We start from the raw sequence: 21893 nt of genomic DNA on the forward strand, positions 1-21893 counted from the left end.
AGAAATTTGCTCGCCTATCTCCTTTGGTCTATTTGGCAGTGCATATTACCTTCCGGCAGGGTGCTTGAATTCAACCCAGAGGTAGCCTCAGTTTGATCAGAAATCAAACTCCTGGAAGAACTCAGCGGGCCAAGCAGCATCTCTCTCTCCCTGTGTGTGTGTGTGTGTGTGTGTGTGTGTGTGTGTGTGTGTGTGTGTGTGTGTGTGTGTGTGTGTGTGTGTGTGTGTGTGTGTGCGTGCGTGTATGGTGGTGCTGGTGGTGGTGGGGTTGGTGGGGGTGGGTCGGTAAAGGAATCATCAGCATTTCGGGTCGAGAACCTGCCTCAGGACTGAGAGTGGAGAGGGAAGGGGGGGGGAGGAGGGGTGTTGGTGAGATAGGGGTCGATAGGTGATAGTTGGATGGAGGAGGGGCGAGGGATGATGGGCAGGAGGGTTATAGGTAGAAGCAAACAAGGTATAAAGGGGCAGCTGGACCCAGGTGGCGGGTGGGGAGGCTGAAGGTGGAGACAGAGACTGGGGGTGATAAGTGGGGACACAAAGGCTGATCATCAGGAAGGTGAGAATAGGAATCATTAAGGGAGAGATGAAAGGCGTGGAACCACGTGGGGAAGGGGATATGGCAGCTGAAGTGTGTGGGGAGTAGGTGGATGGAATCAGGACGTGGAGGGGGACGAAAATAGGTGGTGGCTGGAGGGAGGAGTACGGGAATCGGAACAAAAACAGAGGGACCGGAAGTGGATCGGAAGGAGAATGAGGGAGGGAGTGATTGAGGGAGTGAGGGAGGGAGGGAGGGAGGAGGAGGAGAGGGGATAGGAGGTAAGGGTTACCTGAAATTGGGAAATTCAATGTTCACACCATTGGGTTGTACACTACCCAGGAGGGATATGAGGTAGTGTTCTCGAATCTCATTTTGATGATCCTTGTAACATATCATCCCTTCACAAGACATCTGAAAAATCAATATCCCCTCCCTTCTTTTGTATTACCCTCTCTCTGTCTCGTCAGAAAGCCTTATACCCAGGATCTTTAAGCTTCCATTCCCGCCCTCTTTAAGAGAAACAAAGGACTGCAGATGCTGGAATCTAGATGAAAAACACGATGATGCTGGAGGAACTCAGCAGGACAGGCTTGGACCTCATTGGCCTCATTTGTCCGGCCTGCCTTCTTTAAGCCACGTTTCAGCAATAGTTGCAATGTCATACTTTTACATCTCATCTGGTTTAATCTTTACACTTCGGTAATTAAACCTAAATATGGCGAATGCAGGCATTTAAAGGCAATGTCTGGACAACTATACATGTTTTTCGATTCCAAAAGGAGTGTTATAATGCGGTATCAGAAAATGAACAACACAAGGATTTTTTTTCCGCTGGTCAAGGAAGTGAGAATGTTACAGGTTCTGGATCTTAATTGACATGATTTCTATAAAATGAAAATGCCAGCAATATTGTCTGCGGTGAGCCATAGTGCAGCCCATACTCACTACAAAGTGAAAAGGAGTAATTAATTTTAAGAACACTTTAGATCTAGTGCGGTATGGATTATTATTCTAATATAACCTTTGGGTCTTTCCATTATTGGCGTTTAGATTGAGTGCATTTTGTGGGCCAATAATCCGCAACACTTCTCGACTAATAAGATTTCAGAATCGACATAGACGTGAATGCGCTCTAACAAATGGCGACTACTTTGCATGGCACTTAATGTGAAATTTTCCACAGTTGCCCGGACAGAGAATTACGTATTCTGGTATTGCAATCTCGGCTCCTTGTTGCGCTGTGACAGAATTTCTCTGTGATCAACTGTGAAGTATTTCTGGTCAAATGTGTCGCGCTGCTACTTGCTAACCTTGTATTGTGAAACACTCTCGGTACCAAGATAGAAGCAGTTACCATCAGAATGTTTAAATTAACGGGACTCCCCCACCATAAGAAATTATTTCTATCGATCATTTTAAATGTTTAGTTTATACTTAAAGCCTCTATTAGACCAACCTTCAATTTTCTATATTTAAGCCTCTATGCCTATATGTGCAAACAGACTTCATAGTTTAACATTTTAGCCCTGTGATCATTCTGTGCTCCAATCTCCACCAATATATCCCGCCGGATGGAGCCCCCAGAATTGAATTTACTACGCTAGGTCTAAATAGAATACGGGACAGCTGTTATATAAATTTCAGCCCTTGAAATATAAAAAAATACAACATACCATTAATCCATTAAATTATTTCTGTCCTTATACAATTGTTTAGTGATTTATGTTATCGGAACACATAATCTCTCTTTTCGTTCACTTTTCTTAACCTCGACATTTGGAGACAACGATGTTGTGTTCTATTCCTGGATCCAAAGTAGGTATCATAATATCTTCCCATTTTGAACTACATTTGGTGCAACCTTACGCATTCACTAACACATTATAACGTTATGCTCTCCCATCTGTCACTCAGCATCCTCAGCACAGTTAAGATATCTGGTTCTCTATTTCTTTATGTCATTTATGAATACAACCAGTAAGTCATATGGCGTCAATTCAGTGCATACTCATTGGCCTTATATCAGCTCAGTCAATTCCCTGTCAAACCCAATGAGTTGTCTCCAATTCCATGCCCTATATATGAGGGCTCCTAACAAAATCAATATATCCATTCAGCACTGGAGATATGCTATTAATTCAGAGTTACTGTGAAGCAAAACTGGAAGTTCGACCAAGGACCTGAATTAGCAACTTGATTTATCAGCACAGGGCTATGAGTTTCATAGAGTGAGTTCCATGTCTGAGAATTTTCCCCAACGTGGAGTGCACAAGCGTTACTCATATCCACCTCATTTCTCACTACACTTCGGTTTTTGTCTTCATAAAGAGGAATGTATTTGCTTTGAAGTCAGTGAAGCATAGATTCAATATATTGATTCCTGAGTAAGAGGTTTGCCCTGTAAGAACAGATTGAATAAGACTGGTCTATTATCACTGGAGTTCAGAAGAATGAGAGGTGACCTCATTGACATGTAAAAGATTCTGCAAGGGATTTACAGGGTAGATTCTGTCAGGCTCTTAGGCTGGGAATCTAAATACAGCAGGTATAGTCTCCAGGAGAAGGAGGTTAACCTGTTAAGACTGAAATGAGGAGTAACATCTATAAATGGAGAATTGTGCACCTTTGGTGTTCTCAACCCCGAGGAGGGTGGTGGACCATCAATTATTAATTATATTCAAAGTTGTTAGTAACATGTTAACGGACAACAAGAAAATCAGAGCATACGAGGAGTGGATGGGAAAGTGTGGCTGGGGGACAAAATCAGTCATGATATTGAAATGTGGAGTAGGCTCAAGGAATCCCATCATCTGTGGATATTTTTACTTCTTGAGCTTTGGATGAAACTTCAGTATATCTCCAAGTGGTCTCATGGATGAAGACTCAGAAACATAAACTTCATCAGAGCAGCTTGGATAAATACATCCATTCATTCGGTTTCCTTCGTCTTCCTCTTAGGCAGTCCCTCGGTTACGAAGATGACTTTTTCCCAGTCTGGTTTAGTGGTTTCTGAGGTGGCTAATGGGGCCAATGTGTGAATAGCAGACTCTTCCACAGATGGAACAGCAGATAGTTTGTGGGGACGAGAGGGTAGGTAGTTAGTAAGGTGCCTCGCATCACTTTATGTGTGATTTTTGTGTGCTCTTTCTACATGGTCACGTGGTTTTCCATCCCATCCATTCAATACCATCCTGAATGCTCCTTCTCTGCTGTCATGGGCCTGAGGTTCCTCAGAGTCAGTGGGGATGTTGCACCTCTTCAGAGAAGCTTTGAACAAATCATTGAAGTTTTTCTTCTGTCTGCCTGGTAACCTTTTCTCACGATAGAGCTCAGTGTTAGAAGTCTGGTATCAAGCATGTGAATGACATGGCCATCCCAACATAGCCAACTGAGTGTAAATACCGCCTCAGTACTGGGAATGTTGACGTGGGAGAGGACATTGGCGTTGGTTTGCTTTTCCTGTTAGAGAACTTGGAGGACTTTTCAGGGACAGCATTGGTGGTATTCTTCCAGTGCAGTAAGGTGCCTGCTCTACATTATCCAGGTGTCAGAAGCATATAGGAGGACAGGGATCACTGCTCCCTGGTACACCGTGCATTTTATGCCAGGTCTGGGATCTTGATCTTGAAAGGCTGCTCTAGTGTGTTGAAGGTGTTAGTGAACTTCATCATCACCACCTGCCCTCGCCAAGAGGTCACTCCTGTGCATGGGAAGTGGCCCCCAATTTTCGAAGTCTCATCATGAACAGTTGTTGTCGTGTGATGTGTAGTGTAGCAGATTAATAAAGGATTTTGGTCTTGTGGATGTTCAGCATACGGCCCATCTTCTTTTGTGCTTTGGTGAAAGAGTCAACAATGTCTGGGAGCTCAGCCTATGAACATGTGCAAGTGCAAGTGTAAATGTTCTACAGTTCAGCTACCTAATACAGTCAGTAATAAAATTCCTTAAAAATGCTTTCAGGCCACTATAATTCTCTCACTTGAAGCAAGCAACTAAGTTTTATGTAGTGACAATGTCACAGAAATCTTCCAAAGTCGCCAGTTATGCAGTTGAACTTCACTACCGTTCAAATTTGGAATTTGTCCCAGTTGGTAAACGAAGACAAGAATCATCATAGACTCTACCAGCGTGAGAGGGACTGGTGGCTTAGTCTAATGTTTTCTTCTACCTTGTTTCCAGGAGCATGATAGAATATGCTGCACTTGCTTGAATGAGTGCAGCTTCAATAGCACTCCAGAAGTTCGACTTCATGCAGGAGAAAACAACTTGCTAGATTGGCACCCCGCCCACCAAGGCAATCCTTCCTCCACCACTTGTCCGCAGTGGCACCAATCAACAGAGCGCACTGCACCCAAGCTTCTCCAACATTACCTCCCACACTGATGACCTCTACCATCAAGAAGGACAAAGCAAGCAGGCTCATGGGCACACCACCTCCTGCAAGTATCCCCCCAGGCCGCACACCGTCCTGAGTTAGAAATATAACCCCGTTCCTCCATCGTCGCTGGAACTCCCTCCGGATAGCAGAAAGGGAGCCGTTTCACCAGGAGGTCAGCAAGCAGTTCAAGAAGCCTCGCCACTACTTTCTAAAGGGCGTGAAATAAGTGAAAACTTTGCCACGACACCCGCATTCCCCCCATCTCCCCCCCCCCACCCCCAAGATTTTAAAACACGGTCATAATGTGCCCTAAATGTCTAGCTCCGTGCAACAGCATAACTGTGTCCTAAAGTTTAAAGTGCATACTCATTGAACAGGGCTGGTGAGACAGCGGTAGTTTAAACTTGAGTTCCGGAGACAATCATAAAACCTCGGCGTTGTCTTTACATGTTGTTCTGAAACTCTAGAGTGAACTATATCAGTACTTACGACCAAACATTTGATGTAAGTTTAATATTTCAACCTTCTTCAAGTGTAAAGGAGCCAATCAATCGGATTACAAAACTTATTTTCGTTTTTCGGGTGGCGGCGGAAAGTTAGGCCGCACTGTGATGCAAGAATGTTATAACTACTTGAGAATTTTTGCATTTTACCAAATTATTGATAGGAAAACGCAGTCAGAGCAATTTTTCAAACATTTATCACCTGGTAGCTGTCATTGAAACGTGGAATCCCAATCTACGTTTAAGCGGCCTCGTATAAAGAAAGGTGGAGGCTTTTCTGATTAGGATTCTTTATCCAATTTCAAGAATTTTCGTGCGGATTAATTGTCGCAATAACTCGCCAACCAACGCCAACAAAAGAACATCAAATCGGATAGGATTTTTAAAAAGTTAATTAAGATTTGACTTGTGATTTAAGAGAAAAACGAAACACATTCAGAAAGTTCGTGGCCAACGTTTAATTTAATAAAATCCCCACAGCATCGAGCTCAAAATTTCTATGGTACTGGCTGAAAGCTTATCTTACTCAGGGGAAGGTACATAGTATTAGTCTGTTAAACTGGCGGACAGTTCCATACCGTTCCTGCGACAAACGTGTGGAAGGAGACGGTATTAACATGCTGAGGGGTTCTTAACTTCAAGATCAAACAGTAACAGTCCCCACCCTCGCTTTCTGGAATTATAGAGTTCCTTTGCTAGCGCAACAATCTATCAGCTTCAGCTTCTGGCCATAAATTGAAAAGCGTCAAACAATGCATCTCTGCTGTAGGAATTGGAAGCTTGCCACTGGAATGAATTAGTTGAAACGCTTGCTCAGTGATTTATACACAGACATTCATACGAAGTAACCTATTAATCTCCATGTTGTGTTATGGAGGTGTGGATTGGGTGTTTATACCACTTAGTCGTGAGATATTGCAAAATATGGTAGACTGATCTATACACCTATTCCAAATAAAAACAGTCGGATCCCAATCCACAGCGAATTTTAAGATATGCAACCCAATAAATATGCTTGGATACGATGCAACAACGAAGATCCCACCCTTACAACAGGGCGTTTATGAAAGAAGTCTATGCCTTTGATACTTTCGCCTTTACCACAGTGTATGCGCTGTACACTTTGTAAAGAGAAAATCACAAGAAATCAAATAAAATTTAAAATGGTGTCTCCGGAAGTTTTGGAAAGAATACAAATAGAATTAGGTTATTGTCAACATACATAGAGAGAGCGGGAACCCCGATTAGTTGGGAAGAAACTAAACCAAGATAATGACAAAAAATCGGAAACATTCAAACAGGAGATTTTTTAAAGATAAATGCTCAAACAATGCCAAAAGTAAGAAGCGAACATTCTCTTGCGGAACAAGAGGATGACTCCGGTGAAGAAAGGTCCTGACCCGAAACGTTGATCGCCCGCTTTTCTCCACGGATGCTGCCTGGCCTGCCGAGTTCCTCCAGCATCATCGTGTTTTTAATCTTCTTGAGGAACAAGAGGATGATTAGGGTGAGGGTAGGACCGCTCACGGCAGGGGGGTGGGGGGTGGGTGGGTGGGAAATGTGTCTGGAGGCGAAGGAGGTAGGGGAGGTCCTAAATGAATATTTTGCTTCATTGTTCACCAGGAAGAGAGGGTGAGTTTAACGTAGAACAGGCAAATGTGTTGGAGCATGTCGAGGTTAAGGTTAAGAAAGAAAGTGTTGAAGCTACTAAAAAGCATTAGAATAGATAAGTCCCCGGGGTTGGACAGGATATACCCCAGGTTATTATGGGAGGTGAGGGAAGAGATTGCTGGAGTGTTAACGATGATCTTTGAGTCCTCCCTGGCCACAGGAGTGGTACCCGAGGATTAGAGGATGGCAAATTTTGTTCCATTGTTCAAGAAAGGTAAAAGGGATAATCCTGGGAATTATAGACCAGTGAGTCTTAACATCAGTGGTGGGCAAACTATTGGAGGAGATTCTTAGGGACAGGATTCATGAGCATTTGGAGAAGCATAGTCTCATTAAGGATAGTCAACATGGCTTTGTGAAGGGTAGGTCGTGCCTCAGGAGCCTAATAATGTTTTTTGAGGAAGTGACAAGACAAATTGATGAAGGTAGTGTGGTGGATATGGTATATATGGATTTAGCAAGGCGTTTGACAAAGTTCCCTGTGGTAGGCTCATTCAGAAAGTCATGAGGTATGGGATCTATGGAAAATTGGCTGTGTGGATTCGAAATTGGCTTGCCCACAGAAGGCAGAAGGTGGTTGTAGAAGGGGAGTATTAGACCTGGAGGTTGGTGACTAGTGGTGTTCCACAGGGATCTGCTCTTTATGATTTTTATAAATGATTTGGATGAGGAAGTGGAAGGATGGGTTGGTAAGTTTGCAGGTGACAGAAGTGCCAGATGGAGTTCAATCCGGAGAAGTGCGAAGAACGAACTTGAAGGCAAAGTACATGGTTAATGGCAGGATTCTTAGCAGTGTGGAGGAACAGAGAAATTTTGGGGTCCACGTACATAGATCCCTCAAAGTTGCCACACAAGTGGATAGGGCAGTTAAGAAGGTGTATGGTGTGCTGGCCTTCATTAGCTGGGGGATTGAGTTCAAGAGCTCAAAGCTAATGTTGCAGCTCTATAAGGATCTAGTTAGACCAGACTTGGAATATTGTGTTCATTTCTGGCCACCACATTATGGGAAGGACGTGGAAGCTTTGAAGAAGCTTTGAATGGGGATAAGGTTTATATAGGTCGGCACAACATGGTGGGCTGAAGGGCCCATACTGTGCTGTTCTATGTAAGCTCAATTTATGAGGAACGACAGAAGTTTAAAAAAAATGCTCTCTAGAAAAAGTGCTGAGAGGGTAATTATTCACAGTATCCAACTTCTTGCGCCAGAATGTAGCATCTGCAGTCTCTTGTGTCTCCATTCAAATAGGTTGCTATGAGTATGGATAAATCGCTGAGCACTGGAAATTGGGAATAAATGTAAGATCGTCACAGCAAAAATCAGGAAGGAGTAAATCTACGCTGTTAGTCATTGAACGGCTCCTATGTAACAACGATTGCGTGAAATCCGCAGCAGTGAAAAGAGTTTGAAAAATGTAACTGGGAAAAGGGAAGAACGGAACCGCTCTGTCATTTAACCCACTCAGATTTCAGTACTGAATGGATCTCTTCTGCATTGTAAAAGTCTATGTCTGGATCCAAGAGAACAAATGTTTTGTACTTATATATGTTGAGTATGCCCACCCCTAAATAAGACCATAAGATACAGGAGCAGAATTAGGCCATTCGGCTCATCGAGTCTGCTCGGCCATTCAATAATGGCTGATTTTTTAAACTCCATTCCCCGTAACCCTTAACCCCCTTACCAATCAAGAATTTTTCAATCTCTGGCCTAAATACACCCAAGGACTTGGCCTTCAAAGCCCTCTGTGGCAACGAATCTCACAGATTCATTACCATCTGGCTGAAGAAATTCCTCCTCATCTCAGTTTTAAAGGGACGTCCCTTTATTCTGAGGCTGTGCCATCCGATCCTCGTCTCTCCTACTAAATGAAACATCCTCTCCACGTCCACTCTATCCAGGCCTTTCAGTATTCAGTAAATACGTATTTTCTGAACTCAATTTCATTTAAAATGATACTCAGCCCGAGAGGTGGGGTCCCCACGGCAGGTGCTTGGCGAAGCAGGGATGATATCTTTATCGAGTACTTTATCTCCCTGTGCATTAGTATTGGTAGAGTAAGGAAACCCAGTTTCAGATGGGTCGTGCTAAATGCAGAGGGAAACGTTTACGAAACAGGTTAAGGGGACGTTGGCAGCTGTACGTATTTCCTTTTTATATATATGAAAATGTACCACTGAGGGAGAGGGCCCAGTTTCCCATCATGCCTCCGCTAAAACAACTTGCTTCACCAGATGGAACACGTCTCATCTTAAAGCGGCTTCGTTATTTGGTTTTGGCGCTAAGTAACGATGTATTTTGTGCTTCAGGCTTGGTCAATACAACATAACTTTACATTTTCCCGCCGGCATTCTGTTTCGAAAGGAATCGGCAATTTCAGTGCATGAACAGTCCTGACAATTTCATGACCTATCACAGAATGCATCAGTTTTTGGTTATTTGATGAATAATCTCATTAAACATCTTATATAGTTTTGAACTGAAAGGGTCGTTAACAGCGTAATTTGTACACAACAACAAATAGCCGGCTGTAATTATGGGGAATAGCTCTACCGAGGTTAAAAATGTCTTCTTCGATTCTGACAGAGTTGCAGATTGAGAGCCAGAGCCCCGCCCTTTATCATGACAAATCTGCAAGGCAAAAATAGATATTAACTACTCCAAACTTGTTTTACATTGCCCCCAAACCGTATCAACATGTAACAGGGAGACAACTAAACTGAATGGAACCTGTGCTAAGATTGCAAAAAAATCCGCCGATGTATATTTGGACCACGAGCAATAGACTGAGGGAATCCCCGTCGACGCACCCTTACTGAATTAGGTACTTCGAATTATTATAAAAAGGATTGTAAAAAGAAAGTCTAGGAAAATTGTCGCAGGTCTTTTCACAGTAACTCGCTATTAATTCCGCCCCCATCTTGCTGATTTCAAACGCCAGTACAGCGACTGTCGTGGTAAACAGAATCTTGTCATTGTCTTGACATATTCCAATTGGTACCAAATCCCTTTGTCCTACCGTCAATAATGAAGTCCAATATATCCAATCTAGTTATATTTAGCATTCATTGCACTTCCTGACATTACTACAAGTAACATAATAGACCAGATCTAACCGCGGCACAAATAACTTGTACTAAAATGTCAAACCTCTCAGACAAAAAAATGTGCGATAATCGCTGATGTATTAACAAACTGTAAAACAATGAATGATGGTGCAGAATATTGTAGCAAGTGCATTGCATCTTTTAATTTGTCTCCCTTTTGTCCAACTAAACGTTATTCTGAAGTTTGGCACAGAGATTAACAATGGTTAGTTAACCATAGCGCTAAAACACCGCGGAGACGGCGAGGCATGAATGGGCCGTTGTGTTCTCTCTCTCTGTATCTCACTTCCTCTTTTCACTTTCCAAGGTCAAAAGGCAAAATTGAGGTTTTTCTCTCAGTGTTTTTTTAAAATAATGATCCTTTGCTGCAAGTTTCTCCCCGAAGACTGCAGATCTGCAGCCTATGACTGCATCGGTCTAACGCACAAACTCCAGTACAGGGAAGTCCAAATTAATCTGTCACTTATTTTCATCGACTATGACAATGTAATTCCAGGAACACAAGGGAGTAAAAGATTCGACGTTTCCCGATGTTTTCTTTGAAAACATCTTAACGATTACAAAATACATGTTCTGTGCAAATTGATCACTGAAGTAAGAAAGGCAGCTCTTTCTTAGATCAAGAAATCTGTCACTTGGCTTTTATTTTGTTTCCTTTGTATTTGGAATGTAAATATCGTTCTCTGTTTAAACCGATACTTTGGGGCATGTTGCTGAAAGGGCGCAGTCTTCGCCGGGCTCGGCACAGTGAACACAAATGTTTACAGCGGGTGTATCTGAGTGCGGGTTTAAATACACCCGCTGGAAACGTAAGTGTGTACTTTCTGGACTTCCTCGCTGACTTTGTTAAAGATTGACACAGTCCGATCCAGTCGCTGAATGGAGCGGGAGATAGTTTTATTCATTTAGTGTTCGGGTCACGTGTCCTGCCCCCTCTACTCCGCCATCCGCCCCTCCACCGAGTCTTTCCCCCATTCCTGGGTCACTTAATCCATAAACATCCTTTGGCCCCAGAACTGTGAAAGATCAGGCTCCAGTCTGAGTTTGCAGAGAGCAAAATCTGCAGTCGGGTGTCCTTTTAATGTTCTCTGACTCGCGTGTATTCGCATTAACGAGCGCGCGCGCACACACACACAGACACACACACAGACACACACACACACACACACACACACACACACAGACACACACACACACACACACACACACAGATACACACAGACATACAGACACACAGACACACACACACACACACACACACACACACACTTTGGGAAACGGCCCTGTTAATTAGACCACACGCTTTTCAAACCGTCACAGACTATTTATGGTACAGAAGTTGGAGATTCCATTGCTCCATCCCCCAATAAAGAGAAATGTAGTGGAAATGTTCAGCATGACTGATGACATCAGAGAGAAACCACCGAACTCTCTCCACACTTGCTGACTGACCTGCTGAGTATTTCCTGCATTGTTGGTTTTTAATTCAAATTTCCTGCATCTGCAGTGTTTTGCTTTCTAACCTCATGGACACTTGGAACCTTGATGTGGAGACCTATCGGGTGTTCTCAGTGCTTAATGTGCGCATCTTTATTGGGAATCTTCTATTCCCTTGTCATTGTTAAACATTAATCTACACCCACTAAGGGATTTTTGGTATAACATGATATTCCATCAACAAACGCAGTCCCTAAAATAGACCTGTGATGCAATTACCAATGTAACTCGCCCGTGGTTAACAGTTCAGGTCGACGATCTTTCACTAGAACGGCCATCAGCTTGACATATTAACTCTTGTTTCTCTCTGCACAAACGCTGACTAACCATCTCAGTATTCTTAGCAGCTCCGGCAGCTGCAGCCTTTTGCTTTTGCCGCTCACTCTCAGCCACATAGCCACCTTATGTCACTTTGCTCCCATACCATTTTCCCCCCGCTGCTGCTGTTACTAACATGATTTTAATCTATGTTTGCTAACTTCTCACATCAATATTTATTGTTAGCTTAATCTAAACATATTTAAAATAGGTCCCCAGCATCAGAGCTTTACTATGCCGTGGCTGCAACTGACGGCTTGCCATTCATTACCACCGAAGGCAAGCACAGAAGAAGACTTGTGCCTTTCTCCCTCTCTGGATATCTCAAAGTACTTTACAGAGACTGAGATGCCGTATGAACACAGCAGCCAATTTGCACAAAGCTAGCTTCCTCAAACGCTAAGGTTGCAATGAACAGACAATCAGTTCTTGTTAATAACGACAGTAGATAAACAGTGGAGACACAAAAATGCTGCACATGCTGGAAATCTGCCAGTCCTGATGAAGGATCTCGACCCGGAACGTCGACTGTCCATTTCCCCCCACAGATGCTGCCTGGCCCGCTGAGTTCCTCCTGCCCCTGTGTTGCTCCAGATAAACAGCGGTCACGACATCTCTCCTGCTCATCTTCCTAATAAGGGCGGGGATTTTTGCGTTAATCTTAGACGCAGAGGAACTTTAGGCTAAACGCACAATGCAAAACAAGAACATTTCAGACAACACAGCACTCCCCACGTATTTCACGTTTTTTTCCCCTCAAACTACTGGACTCACAACCTTGTAACAAACCAGGGCTGTGCGGGATCATAAATCTAACGGGACAGATATAGCACGGTCTAATAAATTCTTAGATTGGCATCTACACCAGGATTTTGCCAGTTAATAAACACACCGGCTGCAATTTCGATCATGAGACTATCTTGAACGTTAAATGTAAGATTGGTAAATGCAACAATAAAGGCCATTGAAGCCAACTTGTTTCCTTTTAGACACAGACTAACATGGTACGCATTTCCAACACTTGCTTTTACTTGAATTTGCGAGAATTCGTTATCTCTATCTTTTGCAGTTGCATGTGCTTAACCCTTCAGATTGCTCGTGTGTACTTAGCGTTTCTGTTACGTTAGTCACGATTCATATAGTGACTACAAAAGAAACGACCTCTTTTCCTGAAAATAATTACAATGCCCCAGTTTTTCGGCTCAAGTGACAAGTGGCCATCCCAGGTGGATTGACTAGCGTGCGATGTGGAGCGATGATATAGAAAATGGATTGTTTAACATTCAAGAAACTATTTTTTTGTTAACTTAAGATCACGAGGTTGCTCCCCTGACGTTTGCTTTAATCGGACTAATTGGTCAGTCTCTGGTATGACCGAAGACAAGAATTGGAAGCTTAAAGTTCATAATATCAAAATATCTCTAATAAGATTGTTTCCTCTATAAGACAGATCTTTTCATTACAAAATCAGTGCTGCTAAATCACTGTGATTGCACTGTGTAATGAATTGACCTGTACGATCGGTATGCAAGACAAGTTTTTCACTGTGCCTCCCTACAAGTGACAATAATAAACCAATACCAATACTTTAGCGTCCAGCTTGTACCCGCCATTAACGAGAGGGGTCTCTTTGTGCAGACCAAATATCACAAACAAAGTTGAGGCAAAAGCAGGGATGGGAATATAAAATAGTTTCTCTTTCTGAGAACTATCATGGACCCCCTATTGCATAACCCCTCTAAAAACCTGAGTAATATTTTTGTCCAACGACTTCCCTGATTGATGTTTTTATGAATATAGAGTGGATAACTCGCGTGTATTTTCTCCTGCATTCATCTATTTCAATGTAAACCTATCAAACCCTTTCAATTCGCCTTGAAACCATCTCCCATAATTAGCTATAAAAACATTTTTGGTAGATTTATCATTCAGCTTAGTGGGATTCCATCCTACATTTACGATAATTTTGCCTTGGTGTAGAATGCACGGTCCTGGGGTTGATTAATCACCGAGTTTCCGTGCCATAGAGAAAAAAAATAAACATTTAAAATAATTTGATTTAAGGTATGTGCGTTGTACTACTTTTACATTCATTTTCATGCCACGCACGATTAATGCTACTATAGATAAAAAGAGAGGCCACGATTGTGTTGACGTTGCCTGGACCTGTTTGGATTCTTTAACCATTTTTCTACCAAAGAAAAACTAATAATAGTCGGTTTATATTACCATCCAATCAACGACCAGCCAACGACTTTATAACCGTCACTGCAAGGAACGCTGCAGATCCGAGTTCCGATTCCATATTTACTGATCTTGTGGACTTCCAATATTTCTAAAGGGGAGCCTATTTCAAAGTTAAATAACTGTCTTTATGCTATGGCGAATTTCAGATTAGGAAATATTCGCATTACGATTTACCTGTGTGCATGGGAGAAATATGTCTCATATAGATACATTCTTACACGCATCTTTATATACATAAGAAATAAGTTGATGTATACAGAGGTTGTCCCAGGGCGTTTTTCAGTCCGACAGCTACTTAATAGTAATGGTACCCTTCAATTCTGGGGTAATGATAGCTAACAGGGCACAGCAAGGCTCCATAAAAGGCAATGAGCCATGACTAGATTTTTTTTGGTGATGTTAGTTGAGGAGCAGATATTGTCCACGGCACCTGTTTTTCTTCAAATAGTGTCATGTGATCTTCCTTCACTATCCAAAATAGAAAACGGGAACTCAGTTCAAAGTTTTCTCCGAAATACAGAGGCCTCGACAAATACTTCGGCGCTGCACTGCGGTATCAGCATGGAACAGTTCTTGGAATGAAATATGAGACCTCGGCCTCCTTACTGGGACGGGAGAGTTCGCCAGGGTAGCACCCACATGCGCATGTTAATATTAAAGATGAATACAGTTCAAATGTTGATCTTATGTTCATGTTTTTTTTGTCATTGGCTCTTCTTGTCCCATGCTGCTTCAGTTTAGCACCAAGCAGGGTGTAACTCATGAACGAGATGTCCTCACAAATGTTTGCCACCGCCCCCCCCCCCCAAATGTAGGACTATTAGGATGCATGAGTGGTTTAGCTACTGGTCCCCGACAAAGGAGGCTGCTTGTGTTTCAATCGCTTGGTATTGCGTTTATACAGCTTGGCCTCTGTATGGCTAGAATCTTAATTATCCTGTCTCGAGCTCTTCCCAACAATTAAAAACATAAATATTAACTATTTTAACTTAAGGTTGGGCAGTTATAATGGTAGCCTGGGGGTCTTGATAAATCAGGTTTGACACGACACACATTCAACCTTACCATGATATAAAGTGAGCTAACGCTGGACTTAATGCAAACATGGGACTATTCTCCCCTTTACATTTACATGTACAAAGCGTTGCAAGGTGAACTAATTGAAGCACTAACTGTGGCTAAGGTGGGGAGTTTTGAAAAAAAAGTTACCAGTTGATATTACAAGTAAACCAAATGGCACAGGACATCTTCAACATAAGTATAAAAGAAACTTAATCTTTCGTAGCAATTAACATATATAAGTGGGTGTTGGCTTTGGCGAGGTAGCAGCGCGTCTTCTTTCTTTCCAAACGCTGATCACGCCTGAAATTCCAGTGCAGTAGTGGGGCAGCCCTCGACTGTCGAGGGCGTTGCAGTTCAGAGGAGACGAAACGAGGCCCGTTTCCCATACGGCGCGGTAGTGGAAGATTACATGGCATTATTTGAAGAAGATCAAGGAACTCTCCCGGTGTCGGAGCCAAAACACACACACATACAAAAAACCTAATATTACTAAAACCTTCGTGTCACTTTGTTATCAATGCAATTAAAAATCCAAACGAAGACTTAAATCCCGAGCTCGACACCGAACTCTCTGGGATGATGCACACATGAGATCCCTTGGAATGGACTGGAAAGTCACACCATAACTGGTCACTGTAATAGATTCCGAGGACAATCAAATATGAATGCGAGATTAATTTCCCTAGATTTATTATAACTCTTGCTTTTACTGGGGCAGAAATTCTGCTTTGACCTGACTTGGGTTTGTACACATTCAAATTATGTATCAACGTATGAATCTGTTGTGTAAACCAATAATCAACATCCAGTCAATGGGTGGGTGGGAGCTTGCAGCTTCCTTTTCATTTCAAAGACCACTTCACCCAGCAAGCACAGTGACCGCACCATCGTCCACCATGCCCGCACCAACCGCTCATCTGGTAAGACTGAGGTCTTACAGTAAAGGGCATTGGGCGTGCATTGGCTTATTTAACACCACGTTCTTCTCACGTTTATTGCAACCATGTGCATGTGTTGGGTAGGAGAACACCAGATTATGCGCCGTAGAAGTAACCTGGAGGTACCAAAGAGCTTGGTGAATCATCCGAAATACTTAATTAGGAATGAATCACATGAACTGCACCTCCCTAGCCATATTATTGACAGTGCTTGCCTTGTTGACGAGGCTGTTTCATGAATCCAGCTATCTTCAAATGGATTTGGGATGATAAATTACATATATTGTTTCTATGTTTATACCTAAGGACCCATCCAACTGTTCTGCGCTACATTCCCACTACAGTTCGCAGCGCCCACCATTTTATTGCCCAAGCTTCACTGCAGCACAAACACCTTTTCAAAATAAATTCTGTTTAAAATCCGAGCTACCATTTGAACAGAAGGAAACAAACGAGGAATTCACTAAATTAGGATTTCCTTCTGCCAACGAGGAATATCAGAGACGTCACTTTGCGTGCACCTCAAGTTACCTGGAAGAGCAAATTACTTGAAAACTGTATTTTCGGGCCTCGCCGGTCATGGCGCGAGAGACAGTTTTAAGTAAATAGATCTGATTAAAATAAGTTTATATTTTTAGGTGGTGTGGCACAGACACACACATATGGCGAATTTTAGGAATCTAGTGGGCTTCGACCATAGAATAAATGAATACAACTGGCGGTTCTATAAAGCAAAAGGCGTAACCAGGGCAGCGGACCTCACGTCACGATGCAAAAGCAGCGAACAATTCCCTTCGAATAGAATCTCCTTACGTTTATTAGTTGTTTTCATTCTTTGACTTAAAATCTCTTCTGTCCTTTTTCTACTACGAATCAATTTATGTACTTATTTACTTGAAATCGGTTTACTTAAGATAAAATTTGTAATATATGTACATTGAGTATGTTTAATTAGTGGCGAATTTCGAATGGACATGGCGATCCATTTCATCTCCATAAACCGTAATCACCGATTCCAGAGAATGAAATCGTCCAAATGCTGTGGGTGTATTGGGAGGTGGCTCAATGAAAGACTACATCAGTGCTATATCTCTGCTTTGACCGTCTATAGTCTCACTGAGGGCCCCGCTACCCCTTTCATTAATGGTTCCCTTGCATTATCCAGACTTCCAAACCAAACCTAGGATATTTTATGTAACGCAATAGGAGAAATATTATATAGATCTGCAAGTGACAGATACATTTTTTTCCTCTCCCGGTGGGAGGTGATAAATTTTATATTTTTGTCATTTTATACTCAGGGACGGAACAATCTGCCGTGTGCCATCTTCCCACTGCAATTCGTGGCCGTCACCATTACATTATCCGAACTATTTCTTCATAATTGAAAAAGGACATTTTTTCCAACTTTTGGAAATAAAAATCGATCATCTCCAAACGGAGAAGGTTCATTGCAGGCGATGTTTCGGGGTTGTGTACATCTGCAATAAGGGAGGCAGCTTCCAAATCAATCAAAAAAGGCCCGCTTTTTAAATATTTTATTAATCTCTTCTTTATTACGAAGCAGAAGTACGCTGCTAATATTTAACTGTGAAATTATTTGAACAAAGAAATTATAGAGCTCCTTTATAGTTAACACCTGCTCTGTAAACGCTATTGTGAAGTTAAGTTGAAGTTCTCGTCGCCCTCGTCCCTACCCCTACCTGCATCTCTTTCTCACCAATAAATTCATGCAAAATAAACGATTACTGTCAACGTCAAGACTATCTGAATGATGCTTGGTTTAAATATGGGGAAGTGATGCGTGTAAATACAAATGGGGCATGTGCAGATACTCTGGTGGTTAGTCAACATTCACGCTACATCCCACATGAAGGCCCGGGATAGATTTAAGATGCAACAATCTACAGCTTATTCCACCAGGAAAATTATCGTGTTCATATCATGTGTGTGTGTGGATATATAAACGCATGCACATATGACCTATGTGTATGGTTGTGCTTAACTTTAAGCAACGCGTATGCCCAACACGATGTTGGATTTTAGTTTCCGTTACACAATAAAAGCTGATATACATTTAAGGATAATCGAGAACAATGTCGGCTTTTAACAACAGTAAAGCATTTTAACTCAAATGAATTAACTGACCCATTTTTACAGAAATCGGCATTGCATATAATAATTCACACCATCTAAAAAAGTTAAAGGTGTGTATTGAAATATGCTCGACTATTATAATGATGATATTATTGACGATTCTACTTATTTATAATGGCAGTTACAAAATGGGCTCAGAGTAATTGTTCCACCACTATTCTCGCGTGTTGGAGGTGCCCCCATCTCCATTGTATAACTGAAGTGACGGCTGGGTTATTACTATTGCTTGGTCCAGTGCATCTGCAGTAGGTAAGCCTTTATTTCACACTGCAGCAAGACAGGCCGCATATATCATGGAGCGGGACGTTGTCAGTTTATTTAGTTATTCATCGAACATTAACCAGGATTTAATGAAAATTTTAAAGAGCAGAATTTTATTGCACTGTGTACGTACACAATGACTTGGTAACAAATTGCCACCTGATTCTATCTACGATTAACCGCATATGACCTCTTGTTCCTATAGCTTGAACTATGTCGGGTTATTAAAATGGCGATTCTAATTATTCAGTTCTAATTGCAGAGAGATAAACGGCCGCGAATAAAGATGGGACGGAGAATGATATTTTTGATTTACCATCTTAATCTCAATTTAATTGCTTGTTTTACTGTATGGCTATAGTATAGAATCATGGTTGTGCATTATACTTAACGAAAGGTCGGGACATATCTTGTGGTCATATTGCTGCACAATATTGAAAATCAACTTATCGTTTCTTCTGTGCATTTAACATTTCTAACTAATTGACAATTCCGAGTTGAAACCCGAACAACCTTTCTGAAATAATTATTTCCCCCATAGCCTCTGCAAAAGAATACTCTTTGATCATTGTAGAAATCATTTTCTGTTTAGGAATGCGTACCCTTATTGTAAGTGCACCTGCATATAACTCGTGGACAAGTGCCATTCTAACCGTTGGGCTACAAGTCCATTGTGGGGCTGGTGGAGATGGCGCTGGTCACTCCGTGTGGCAATGTTGTATTTATATTTTAAAATAAGCTTATATCTGAAATACTCGCACACGTAAAAAAGAATGCATCTTAGAATATGCTGCACAGAACCACCAATGCAACTTCAAAATCTCCGCCCACAAACACACATTTAACCTTAATTTGTGTTTTCTTCAAATCGTGGGCCCAAATAATGCCATGTCTATATTAACGCGTTCATGATTATTTCCGGAAGCAAATAACCTTTTCTAAAAATGCTTTAAGTAGAGTAATAGCAGATATGTTCTTATTAGGACAATGCATAGATATATGACTAGCAACCAAAAATAGTTCAGTCTTCACTAAAGGGATCAATGAAAGATCAAATCAACTGTGTCCTGGCTGACAAGAAGATACTTCGGAAACACTTAAACCCAGAGATTCGGGGAGGGAAAAGGGGGTGCTGGTCAAAGTCCAATTAACTCACTTACAAAACAAAGAAGGTAGGAGAGCAAGAACTTATTTAAACTCCGGTTAGTTAAACACTAAGATTAATGGTATAAGATTATGGTCTACAGATTAACAGGAAAAAAACTGCCGAGAATATTCGAATGTTAAACAGAATTTTACCATGAAATCATTCAGAATATTTCTCAAATAACACAATTTAAAATATATTAAGTACGAATGGGTTATAAAATCAAGCAAAACACTGCAATGTGCCGAAAAGCTTAAATGCAAATCTATGATTACAAAAACTACATATCATTTAGGAAACGATATGAATGTAATATAATTACACCTCAACGTTTATAAACAGAAATTGACATGTTTCTTAAATCTGACCTAAGTTCAAGCTGATTTCCGTCGTAAACATTCTACCTTTTAACCTGATTCTGGTTTGAAGATAAAACATGCTCAATTTGTCTGTGATATTGCAATCTTACAGGAATTAACCTTAATAGGGGAGAGTTTAATTTTTATAGAGGGGTTTGGATTCAACCAGCGAAGGAGCTTTAAGGAGACTCGAGTTACCGACGGCGACCTGGCTTTTGAATTAAAACAGAACTATTGTTTCGGTTTTTCTCTCAGCCAGTGCTTACCCTCAGGAAACACAGCCCTCATCTTGAGGTAACTGGTCGTCAGTCTGATGATCGACGCTTTGTCCAGCTGAGAGGTGATAGCCGAGGGTAGAGGCAGTAACTTAGCCAGCTCGTAAAATTCCCCATTTTCCTTTTCTCTTCTCGTCTTCGCGGCATTTTTGGATTTTTCCTTCATCTCGTCTATTGCACCGGAGTGTTACTGACATAATAAATGCAATTTTTCTGGAGCCTCAGAAACATTCGTTAGCCTTTTAATGTGTTGTTTCTGTTTGTCCGAGTAATTTTGTTTTCTCTCGCAAGGCAATGGTCAGAAATATCACCTAAGGCATTTTAAAATGTTTAGATTAGTGGTGATTTTTCTACTCTGTATACTTGGCAGCTGTATTGAGTCGGAGAGCCGTGTCTTGCAGTGGACGTTTCTCCCCGGCGCCCGTGTCCGCATTCAGCTTCCGACTTCGGGGCCAGTTCCAATGAAGTGGTTGCGCTTGCTTCGGATTCAGACGGTGTGGACTCTGACCCTCACCCCCACCCTACCCCACCCCACCCCTTTCTTCTGCCCTTTATCCTGGACTCCCAGCTCTGACCGAATGCTAGCTCCTCCAGCACAACTTGTGCCCGAGTCACGGTGTGTGTGTGTGTGTGTGTGTGTGTGTGTGTGTGTGTGTGTGTGTGTGTGTGTGTGTGTGTGTGTGTGTGTCTTTCTCTCTCCTCAGTTCGGGATCCGGTTTGCCACCTGCTCCGACCCCACGTTTCACACGAAGGAACGCGGGTGCAATCGGAGGTGAGATCGCCCCTGTCAGTTCATTGAGCGAATGTGTTGAGATCAGGTGACATCAGCCCCAATGCACAGGCTCTTGAATTCTACTGCGGATAATGCGGCTGCCGTATCTTTAGGGGTGTGTGTGGGGGGGGGGGGGGGAAGTGGCAGTATGGGGTGGGGATGTCAGCTGCGATGCCCTTCTCTTTGCCTGCAGAATGATTCGAATTCAGGCTGCCTGCCTCCTCCCCGTTGTGATTCGTATCGACCCCGGTTGTTGAAGACCAGACCAGGTTGGCAGGGTATCCCCACTGTCTGGGGTTCGTACCAACTCTTTCACAGGTTGCTGAGCTCCCCGTATGTCTTCTTCTAACACTAGAGTGGTTCTTGTTAACTCTGCACGGGTCTATTGTCACTTGAGAGTCGCAGAAGGCAGTTCACCCATCTCAGTTCTGAGCGGTAGTTCACGCTCCTCTGTCTCACACGGGAGTGCGGGTCAGATCCCCCACGTCAGTTCCAGGTTATGTGGATACAACTCCTGCTCTCACTTCAGACTCTTGATGAGAAGCAAACGCTCAAAGTGTCTGGACTTTTTTTGTCGCTATTTCACTCCGGTGTCCCACATAACTGCGTGCGGGAGAATTACAACCAGCGCCAGAATCGCTGCGTGTTCCCAAAAGCTCCTTACT

At 42.3% G+C, this 21893-nt stretch overlaps 1 protein-coding gene across 1 annotated transcript in view; it reads right to left on the minus strand.

The window, feature by feature from the left end:
* The window catches only part of sim2 (SIM bHLH transcription factor 2), a 69529-nt gene extending 48900 nt beyond the window's left edge, over window positions 1–20629 (minus strand). Inside the window, exon 1 of the mRNA XM_052014491.1 lies at window positions 20448–20629. Within this exon, the coding sequence (XP_051870451.1) occupies window positions 20448–20622 (175 nt within the window). The 5' untranslated portion in view covers window positions 20623–20629. The remainder of the gene's footprint in view (window positions 1–20447) is intronic.
* Between the last annotated feature and the right edge of the window lie 1264 nt (window positions 20630–21893).

This window comes from Pristis pectinata, chromosome 4 (genome assembly GCF_009764475.1).
Source record: "Pristis pectinata isolate sPriPec2 chromosome 4, sPriPec2.1.pri, whole genome shotgun sequence".
NCBI lineage: Eukaryota > Metazoa > Chordata > Chondrichthyes > Rhinopristiformes > Pristidae > Pristis > Pristis pectinata.